The 11,605-nt window shown below is 31.1% G+C and overlaps 1 protein-coding gene across 2 annotated transcripts in view; it reads left to right on the plus strand.

Annotated features, from left to right (window-relative positions):
* LOC106665832 (neural cell adhesion molecule 1-like) overlaps nt 1-11,059 on the plus strand; it is a 176,025-nt gene extending 164,966 nt beyond the window's left edge. The window contains exons 2-11 of one of the 2 annotated variants that reach the window (XM_014392600.2): nt 2,315-2,476; nt 2,545-2,781; nt 2,861-3,130; nt 3,204-3,304; nt 3,546-3,738; nt 3,799-3,923; nt 3,989-4,154; nt 4,412-4,465; nt 10,174-10,273; nt 10,334-11,059. In XM_014392600.2, coding sequence (XP_014248086.1) covers nt 2,315-2,476; nt 2,545-2,781; nt 2,861-3,130; nt 3,204-3,304; nt 3,546-3,738; nt 3,799-3,923; nt 3,989-4,154; nt 4,412-4,465; nt 10,174-10,268 — 1,403 coding nt within the window. In that variant the 3' untranslated portion in view covers nt 10,269-10,273; nt 10,334-11,059. The remainder of the gene's footprint in view (nt 1-2,314; nt 2,477-2,544; nt 2,782-2,860; nt 3,131-3,203; nt 3,305-3,545; nt 3,739-3,798; nt 3,924-3,988; nt 4,155-4,411; nt 4,466-10,173; nt 10,274-10,333) is intronic. The other variant, XM_014392601.2, reaches the window with a different exon arrangement.
* Nucleotides 11,060-11,605: the final 546 nt, after the last annotated feature.

Consider the following 11,605-nt stretch of genomic DNA (forward strand, 5'->3'; position numbering starts at 1 on the left):
TATAAATTCATTTTTTTTAATCTAAAATTTCCTAGCATTGTATAAATTTATTTTTTAAATTTTTTAGCATTGTATAAATTCATTTTTTTAATTTTTAGCATTGTATAAATTCTTTTTTTTTTTTTTCATACTAGATGTATTTGTAAAATTTAAACAATGTTTATTAATCCCAAGCCCTGAAGATGACCTAAATAAAGATCGAAAAGTTGGCATGAAAAAGAAAATGTTTTTCTGAAACTCACGATTTCCAAATAATTAACATTTAACTTTTACCAATCCATGAACTTTAATATAATAATTATTCGGAGATCGTGAGATGCGGTCTGGTGTGACGTAGATTTTAGAAAAACTTTTTTTATCGTGCCAACGTTTCGATCTTTAATTATTCCGAAATCGTGAGATGCGGTTCGGTGTGATGTAGGTTTGAAGTAGTAGAAACCTACATCACACCAGACCGCATCTCACGATTTCGGAATAATTATCGATTAACAGTCACTAATAATCAGCACACGTTTCGATCTTTATTGAGATCATCTTCAGGGCCTGGGATCTACAAACATTGTTTAAAATTTACAAATACATGTAGAATGTGATAGAATGAATTTATACAATGCTAGAAATTTTAGATTAAAAAAAAAGAATTTATACAATGCTAAAAAAATTTAGATTAAAAAAATGAAATTATACGATGCTAGAAAATTTTAGATTCAAAAAAGCATTGTATAAATTCATTTTTTTAAATCTAAAATTTCCTAGCATTATATAAATTCATTTTTTAATTTTTTTAGCATTGTATAAATTCATTTTTTTTTATTTTTTAGCATTGCATAAATTCATTTTTTTTTATTTAAAATTTCTAGTATTGTATAAATTCATTTTTTCACATACTATATTTGTTTGTAAAATTTAAACAGTGTTTATAAATCCCAGGCCCTGAAGATGATCTCAATAGAGATGGAACGTTGGCACGTTACAGAAAATGTTTTTCTAAAACCTACGTCACACCAGGCCGCATCTTACGATCTCTGAATAATCATTGACTAACGGTCACTAAATACCACACACTTTATTATAATAATAATAATTGAGAAATTTATTGTTTTCTTCCGGTGCTATGATCCCGACAACAGACAAGATTCTGTATAAAAAGTAAATTTAAGTACCAATTAAAGACAAACGAACACGAATTGGACGAAACCCCTTATATGTCATTTGCCTTGGTACCAAATCGACATACCTAATAAAACATATGACGAAGCAGTAAAACACTATAACGGCTACATTTATTTAACGACCCTGTGAAATAAAATTGTATTTAATTACAAGATAAATTTGTGAGTACTCCGCTAATGGGCATCTCTATTAAGGTTTCTTAATTGAAAGGAATTAAGAAAGATGCCACGTGCATTATGGGTGAACGTACTCGTGGCATTTTTCATCCCCTTGTAAATAATAAAATATTTAACAATATAAATTTGTTACAATGATAAATTAAAGCCAGTACGCCTGGATTATTTTGTTTTATTGTTTCATTAAACAATGCTTGTTTTCTATGTTAAAATTAAGGGAAAGTTCAAGAAATCTTCAACCACGATACAGAAACGATAAAGAATGCCTTCCTCCAGCCCACATCGGCGGTTCTTTTTGCAAATAAGCAAAAATGAAGGATAACCAATTTTCCTTGTGCATCAAAGATCCAAGAATGATTAAAACAACAGACTGTTTAAAATAATCTGTTTCTATTATCGTAAAAATTACGCATAGAAGTTATAAATAAAGATTATGCTCTGTGTATTTATATGCGTGTGTGTTAATTTGTCTGCTACTAATTTGGCCAATGTACACACCCTCAACCTAACAAAACAAAGATTGATAGTGGATTTTTATCAAAGTCGGCCAGGGCGATTTGTAGCATGTTCGAGGGTGAAGTACAGGCCTTAATTAAATAAGGGCTACGCCCGGAAAACGCCCTTGATTTTCGCGGAAAAAGAAACTTAACAAGAGAACTATTACCGGTGTTCTTTTTTCCCAACACAGAATAAGAATGACGATATAAAAATGAAAAACCTTTTGTTTAACAAAAAATTGTGTTTCCTTAACAATGAATTTGAATTGTAATAATCATTGCACAGCGTTCTTGTAGTCAACTTATTAATTTATATTTTAATTATACAGATATGTGCTAAGGATCAGGAACAGCAAGGAAAACCTGTCTTTAAAAATGTCCACCATTAATCACCACTCATTTGCTTTACTATAAAATTGAAATCATATTATTTCTTTGTTAGTAATTTTACAATTTTCTTGTTCATAGCATATGGGATGCCTTCTCCAGATGATGATTACAATAATGATGATATTATAAATGATGATCTAGTGGATGATTATGACGATGAACCAAAAATGGTGTCCAGAAATGAGAATTACACTGTTGCAGTTGGTGCAACAGTTTCATTACCTTGTAAGATCGAAGGAGGTATGTGATAATATTTACACTTGAATTATTAAAATTTCAACTATTCCTAATACAAACTTTTTTCTCAGAGGATCCAGTAGTACAATGGACTTATAGTGATAGTAAAAGGGAAAAGAAACCTGTACGGCTTTTTTTCGGCACACACAGGCAAGAGGCGGACCATCGCATATATTTGTCAGCTGATTTTACATTGACAATATCCAATGCCAATCTGAAAGATTCTGGTCAATACAAATGTATCCTGGGGTTTAAAAATGTTACAGAAAATGAATTAAACTCAGTGATGTACTACGTAAGAGTCGGAGGTAGTACATTCTCTAAAATTTTTAATTTTATGATCTAAAAAAAAAATTGCTCACAAATCTGGCACCTTTTTTTAATCAGCACCCACCCCGAAGATTGCTGCAATGAGACCGGCCAATTCGCAAACTCTAATGATAGGACAGCCTATGACTTTTATGTGTGAAGGCCAAGGGAAACATAAACTGGACGTTTACTGGTTGAGAGAATTGAAATATTTAAACCGTAATGAAACGATTAACAGCAGAGAAATTAAATATGACAAGGTTAAACCTGAACACGCTGGTCGTTACACATGTGTAGTCAAGAATCGAGATGGTAAAGACATGAAGACTGTTGACTTAATAGTCCTTGGTAAATTTTTGTCTATAATTCAATTCCAAATTTTCAATTTTATTACTTTTTCTTAATTTATTTGCTTTCATAGCACCTCCTGTAATGAGTGCTGAGCGCAGAGTTGTTACAACGTCAGAAAACTTTGAATCTGAACTTAAATGCATTTCTGCACCGAACAATGAAAAAATAGAGGTAAATTTTACAGTTTTAAATTTAATTTGTAAATGAATGGATGTATGAATTATTAAAATAAGGAAAACCATGTATTTTTTTTTTTTAATTATTCATTATGTGCATTCATAGATAATACATTTAATTTCTTTTCTCCATCAATAAGATATTTATGAGTACTTTATTGTTTTGATGAATTCCCCAGGTATTCCAACATTAAGTAGTTATTATTAGTAGTATTATGTCTTATTAAATATTTTAGGTAACTTGGTACAGAGATGGGCAACAAATCATTCCTAACGATAAGAACTATTTTGTCAATGTAAATGGAGATGATAAATCAGTAAAACAGTACACTTTGAGAATCATTCCAACAAAAAAGAACGACTTAGGTACATATGAATGTACAGGAGTTAATAAGTACGGAAGAAATTCTTCTGTGATAATGCTCATAGGTAAATTCATTCTATAATACCAATCAGATGAAATGTTAAATTGTAATGTTTGTTTTAAAGATGAGCCTTTGCCCCCTGTCTTATTAAGTGGAAATCCAAGTGGAGATAATGGTTATGTTTTGACTTACATGTCTGAAAGCCAAATTAAATTTCTTAATTATGAAATGGCATATAAAAGACAGCAGGTAATGTTAATAACACAAACTTCTAATTGAATCCACTAATAAATTCTGTTACTTTTATTAATTAGGATGATGATTGGATATATGAAAAAAATGCCTTAGGCAGTAATGAAAATGTTTTGGAATTTTCCCATACTTTTAAAGATCTATCACCTCATACATACGAGGCAAAGGTGCGAGTGAACAACTTAAATGGATGGTCTTTGTGGTCTGAAGTAACTCATTTTTCAGGGCGTGAGTATATTCAAATATGAGATAAATATGCAACCACAAAAGTAAGCATGGCTCCCAATAATCCACTAAGCATAATTTTTTATGATAAATTATTTTTTAAATTTGTTGCTGGGAGGTTTTAGCTTTGCTTTTTTAAGAACTAGAATTACTAAATCAGTTAATCATTACAATTCAGCACATTTTTTTATGTTTTGCTTGAATAATTTTATTTATTGATTTTTTTTTTGTATTGCACTTTTTTTACATTAATATTACAGAATCTACTATGGCCAAAGAAAAAGAAGTTGAAGTCATGCAATCTAAATTACTAGGTAAGTCAATGCACATTTATTTGTATAAATATATTATTTATACAATGCTTTTTGTTTAATAAATACAAATAACAATTATGTTAATGTTATTGACCAGCAATTTTTTTAAATTTAGGATTGGTAGTGTTTCAGTGTTGTATTCCATGCTAAGGCAATTTATCAAGTGCCAGGTTTTTGGCCAATATTTGACCTTCCTCAGAGTTAATGTTGTTATATAAATTACAACACCAGTCGTTGTTTATCCTCTGAAGAGTAAACATCGGAGCGTTATCTACTTGATCCCATCCTCCTTGTATTTCAAGAAGTGTTATATTCAGTTCATTTATATACTGCAAATAATTTTTATTTTCTCAACTCTGATCATATTACTACTTCGATTTCGTTTTATTTTATTAGCTCATCCTTCATGATGGAGGCCCCCGGCCCCATCTCAAATACTGAACCCCCAGACAAAATACCCTGTATAAATACGAAAATGAAATGGTGCCGTAAGTTTCTTGTCATGACTTTAGAACATGAAAAAATCTCTNGTCTAGTTGCCAGTGGAGGAGTATGCATACTAATTAAAAATGATATTCCTCACAAACCTTTGGACCTCACAACATATTTACAAGTGGTAGCAATCAGATTACTCTCCCCCAAACCACTTACGATCTGCACTATCTACTTTCCTCAAAAACTCTTCCTACACGACCTTGAAGACCTATTCCATCAACTTCCACCACCATTAATACTTCTAGGAGACTTCAATGCACACAACTTTCTTTGGAACGGAGATCATATTGATAAAAATGGCAAAAATCTCGAGGCCTTCATCGGCAAATATCAACTGAATATTCTAAACTCGAGAAACCCCACTCATTTTTGTGCTCGCTCAGGAAAACTCTCTATAATTGATCTCAGTATTATTAGTCCTTCACTCCAGCCTCGCTTTAACTGGTACACCTTAAACGATCTTCATGGATGTGATCACTTTCCAATCCTAATTAAATCAAACCTCCATATCCCTTTGCATTCCCCTCCAAAACGCTGGCAACTTCATAAAGCTGACTGGACGAAATATCAAAATAATGTTCATCTTAACGATCTTGATCTAAACGAATCCAATATCGATGTCCTAATCAATGATTTAAACAAGAGAATTCTGAACGCTGCCAACTCAACCATTCCGAAAACCAATCCCAACAAATATACCAAACTACCAATTCCCTGGTGGACCCCTGAATGCTCTCAAGCCATATACGAGCGCAAATGTACATTACGAAAATTCCTTCGGAATCCCTCCACATCCAACCTTCAATTATATTCTGCTGCTAAAGAAATCGCCCGACTCGTAGTCAAAAAATGTAAAAATCACTCATGGTCAAATTTTCTTTCAAAGGTCAACCGACATACGCCAATTAAGGAATTTTGGTCCACTGTCAGAAGGATTATGGGTCATGGTTCTTCCCCTCTGGTATCCGCCCTCCAAAATGGAAACAATATAACCACAGATCCTAAGATGATAGCTGAATTGCTCGCTAAAACTCAATACGAAACATCAGCATCCTCCAACTTCTCCTCTGATTTTATTTTAATTAAAACTTCAAAAGAAGCTACCCCTTTACTTTCTGATAACAATCAACATGATGACCCGCCGAATCTGCCTTTTACTTTTGATGAATTTACTCATGCACTATCTTCTAGGAAAGATACTACTCCTGGACCTGATGACCTATGCATTGGAATGATTAAAAACCTGTCACACTCCCAAAAGCTCACCATCTTAAACATTTTCAATAAAATTTTTAAAATTCAATCAGCGATATCTCTGGTAAACGAATGGCTCAACGTAAATGGCTTCAAAATATCAGAAAGAAAAACAGTCGCCATTCTCTTTGCTAAGAAGCAACCTCATCATATTCCTGTACTCAAATTAAATAACAAAAATATTCAATTCGCAGACTCCGTACGTTACCTAGGCTTAATTTTTGATAAACACTTGAATTGGAAACTTCACCTCAAAACAATAAAACAAACATGCCTTTCATCATTAAATCTATATCGTTTACTGTGTTTCACAAATTGGGGAGCTGATAGAAACAGCTTACACAAGCTTTACAAAACACTAATCCTATCCAAAATAGAATATGGCTGTATTGCCTACGGCTCTGCCAGTGAAAATACCCTAGAAATTAAACACTGTTCAAAACGCGGCGCTGAGAATGGCGATAGGTGCTTTCTGTACCAGCCCCATAAACAGCATAAATGTTGACGCGGGCGAACTACCCCTAAAATTTCGGCGACGCCTGATAGACCTTTTGTTCTTTGCCTAAGTAATTTCCCATCCTCAACATCCACTTCGTTCTCTCTTTCCCAATAATCGACCCCTTCCTAATTTTCCAAACTGGCACATCCCACGTTTTTCTTTTCCACTAAGAATTCTAATAAACCTTCAAGACTTAAAGATCGAAGTACCATGTATCCAAAAACAACAAGCATCGCCTATCCCTCCTTGGACTCTTCCATCCCCTGTACTCTTCCTGCAGCTTTCCATCTTTAACAAAGATAATACTCCCCCAATTTTATACCATCAAGAATTCTCCAAATTTTCGTCCTGTTATCCACTTGCCGATTTTATATATACCGACGGATCCAAATCCGATGAAGGTGTGGGATCGGCCGTCATCTCTCGTTCTTACAGTTTCTCACTTCCTCAAGAATGCTCCAACGTTTCTGCCGAGCTTGTTGCCATTCTTAAAGCTATCACCGTTATATCTGTCTCTCATAAAACTCTCATACTTTGTTCTGACTCACTCACAACCTTAATGTCGATCAAAAATATTTTTTCTTACAATCCGAGCATCCAAGATATCCTTTACAAACTAAAAGAACTCTCCACTCAAAGTGTTAAAGTTTTTTTCATGTGGATCCCAAGTCACATTGGCATCCAAGGGAACGAAAAAGCCGATCAGTTAGCTAAAGAATCAATTTCGTGTGTAATTCCCTATACAAAAGTTCCCTACAAGGATTTCTGCACACATATCAAAAACATCATTTGGAAAGAATGGGAGCGTGAGTGGAATAGACAACACACTACAAATAAACTTTTCCAAATTAAAAAAGAAGTTAAACATTGGCAATCCTCAATTCGAACCACTAGGAAACAACAAACTGTTCTAACCAGACTAAGGAACAAACATAAAAATACACCAATGTTCTACACCTGTCAAACACCAGTCACAATTAAACATATCCTACTGAACTGTCGACATTATGCTCCTCTCCGCACATCGCACCACTTCCCAAACAAAATATCTGAATTATTGAATGATCAATCCCCATATTTAGACGCTGTCTTTGATTTCCTGTCAGAGGCAGGCTTAATTAGTGAAATATAAATCATACTTCTAAAAAAAAAGAGACAGTAATTAGTTAATGGACAAGAGTATTTTAACATCTATTTTTGATGGCAATGCAATTAAACATTTTTAGTATATTGCAAGGTAACAGGTGTTTATATAAAAGTAGTTTAAAGTACATAATTAAATAAATAATGTAACAATAAAACAGACAGATATTAGCCCAGAGGAAGATCAAATATTGTCTGAAAGCTTGGCATTAGATAAATATCCCTTAGCTAGACTGCAACACTGGTACACTACCTATCAATAAAACATGCATTTCTGATACTTTTATAAATCGTGAGCACATTATAAATGAAATTTATTTTTTCAAACTTTGAAAAAATCCTTTTAAAACACCTAGATTTACATAAAACTATTCCTTTCCATCAATTCCACAATTCAGCCATGCTTCAAGATTGCTGTCACATTGCTTCAAATTAAGGTGCAACAATGAGTTCTCAGAAGCAAAACTGATCCAAACCGGTGCCCCATAAGCGAACATTCTTGGTTTCCTAAGTGACAGTCATTATTAATTTTGAATTCTTTGTAATAAACATTTATTTGTATTTATTACATCAAGTTTTTTCTCCAACAAACTTTTTGGTGTAAATCAATTAGATTTTTCTTTTTTCTACTTTTCATTTAAATTGCTGAAATTTTATCTTGTCGAATTACCCTTGGAACTTAGTTGAGCTTATTTTAACATGGTTCAATTTTATTACGGAATTTCAATAAGACACTGTACCTCCATAAATAAGTACATAGCTAGAAATTAGTAGGATTTTGTTTTAAAATAAAAATTGAACTTATAATTAAGCTTATCATTCGATTGAGGATTTAAAAATGATTAGTTGTTCAACAAGCATAAATATTTTTAAATATTTGATCAATTTGAGATTATTTTTAAAAGCACGTTCTGGCAATTCAACATTAGTTCATTAACAAAGATAAAACCGACTCGAATCACTTTTTGTTCACACTTTTCAATAAAATTTGGCCAACTTTTGATATGGAAACCATTGAGCATTCTTTCTTATATATGGTTCTAATCATCTTAATTTTCTTCTTCAAATCAACAATAGTTAATATGACAATTTTCGTTTGTTTTATGATAGAACTCAATACATTTTCATGTATAACTTTATTTTTTTACTCATCAAGTTGTATCGCTATAAGGCCATAGGGTTCATAAATCTTAAATATTGACAATTTTTATGCCAAATACCCCAAGAAGCATTGCCTGGTAATACAAGAATCAATAGAAGAAGCAATAGTAAATCCGGTAATTTCTTTGAAAATAGAACAAAAAGCATTTTCTCCAAAGAAATACTTGTGATAAAATTCCAATAATATTACCATCCCACTTCAAGTCCACCTGAAGCTCATATTTGTTTTTTTAACTGTTATATAAACAAAAAACAAAACAGTGTAAAAGTTGAACAACAGTCCACTGAGATGTTCACATGTTTCAAGTCATATTTGAAAGTTTGACTGGATCAGAAAAGTTGAATTGTGAGAATGTTCCCAAACTAAACCTACTGTTTGTATCAACACAATGAAAATATATTTTATTATTTCATTTAAATGCAAATGATTAAATCTTTGCTAAATCACCATTCTGGAAGCATTTGAAGATAGATAGCTCTGTTAGAGTAAGTATATACATTGTTGTAAGAGGTTATTGTTTTTAGCACCTTATCGTCCAATTGCATAGAGACTTTAATTTAGCAATAGCATGTTGAATGGATATGAAAAAAACCAAAAGATGCTTTATTCGTGTCTTGTTATTTTTATTTTTTGATCTAAAAAAAAAACTGTTTCAACCAGAATTTATTTAAAACGCACTTATGTAAATATTGAGTGCTGCTTTATGTTAGATTAGACAGAAAAACTTTTAATGTAAGCACTTTCTGGTTACCATGTTAATACGTACAAAGACTGAAACACAATGTGTTTTGTTTCTTAAGAAAGAGAAAAAATGAAAATTGGAAGGAGAGAGAAGATAAGTATGTTGTCCCTTTCACAGAATGCTGCATATACCAACACATTCATCCTTGCACACATCTTTGAATGATATTTAACATAATTCAACATAATTCCCAAATTGTAAAACATTCACTAGATATTAAAATGCAACTTTGTTTGTTTCATGTTGCATTAAAGTGTTTGTACAAGGTATTAAAACTGAATTAATTTTATATATTGAAAACTAAATAAGAACCAATGTGATTTGATAGTCTTGTACTGACACATTAAAAAGTTATAATTATACTGTTAAATTTATTACCTAATGACATGTCTAATAAAAATATGTCTTTACAGAACTCAACACCGGTCACAATCCGGCATCCTCAATAAACATAAGAAAATCTTATTTCCCTGTGGTAATCTTACTTATTTTTTTCTTCCTTAACTAAAAAAGGTAATAGCAACAATAGTTGATAGTTGAAAAAATAAATAATTTTTTTAAAAATTGTTTTAGAAACTGAAGACTATTACAGTGCTTGAAGGTTGAGGAAATTCTAAGCTCCAAAGAGCATAGATTAATGGAAGGTGAGCTTATCCTGTTTTTCCTTGTGCTTAAAATCAGCCAATAACTATTTTTCAATTATAAACATTTGTTTTTCTGTTTTTGTTTTTATTACAAAAAAAAGTCGATGATAACATGAATATTCATTTAGAATAATAAATTTCACTTGTAATGTTTTCAAACCATAAACTCAGCCTTCAAGGTGAACTTTATCGTGATAAAAAAATTAATTAATTAAAAAAACAAGAAAAACAGAGGCATGCCAAAAAAAAAAAAAAACTCGATCCATTAAATTGAAATTTCTAGTGATGAAGTTGTCAATTGGCAAAATATTTTAAGCTTCTTAATATTACTCCTTAATTGAGGAAACTAGTCGTTTTTATTTTTGATCAGTAAATAATGGCTGAAGTAAAGATCAACTTATAATAGTGCATTAATTTATTTATATTGGCAACTCTATCACTATAAATATAAAAACCAAGAGCAAATGTTTTATTACCTTTTAAAATTTAAAACATGGTGTATTTAATGACAAGCAGTTTCAAAATCCATAAGTCAGAGCTAGTTATTATAAAGTTTATTGTAAAATTGTATTTAAATATGTAATTATGGAATTGTAAAAAAAAAGTATAATGTTATAATTAAGGAATAATTTTCATAGCATTTAAAATATGCACATTTCCTCTTTTATAAAGTTTATTTGAACTTATTTCTTCTTTTTTATTATTATTAATTTTTTTTAAATTAAATGTCCAGCGAACATACTAAGTGAAAACTTAGAAGATTGATTTTATTACAAAATTAATTTTTTGTAAAAAAATTCTCATTGCTAAGATGTAGTTATATCTAGAGCAATTGAGCAATACCAAAGTATTTGTTTTGTACAGAATATTGTTGTGAATATCAAATTAAATCAGATGTAATAGTAATTACTTTAAGTACCTATATTTATAGGTTAATTTTATTATTATATGAAATTAATTGTATGATTGGTAATTATGGTTTTAAACCATTGTATAAAACGTTATTTTATTTAATTTTTTTATATGTGTATGATGGTATTTAATTTGTCTTTAATCAATACATAGTTTTTATCTTGGAAGCTTTTAGACGAAATATGAACAATTGCAATTTTACGTGTTTACTGACAATTTATAGCAATCCACCCAGAGCTTATTGAAACAAAAAGTGTCTTAAAATGGAATCTTAAATGTATAACATTTG

This window comes from Cimex lectularius, unplaced genomic scaffold, assembly GCF_000648675.2.
Source record: "Cimex lectularius strain Harlan isolate CLEC.00 unplaced genomic scaffold, Clec_2.1 scaffold54, whole genome shotgun sequence".
Taxonomy (NCBI): Eukaryota; Metazoa; Arthropoda; class Insecta; order Hemiptera; family Cimicidae; genus Cimex; species Cimex lectularius.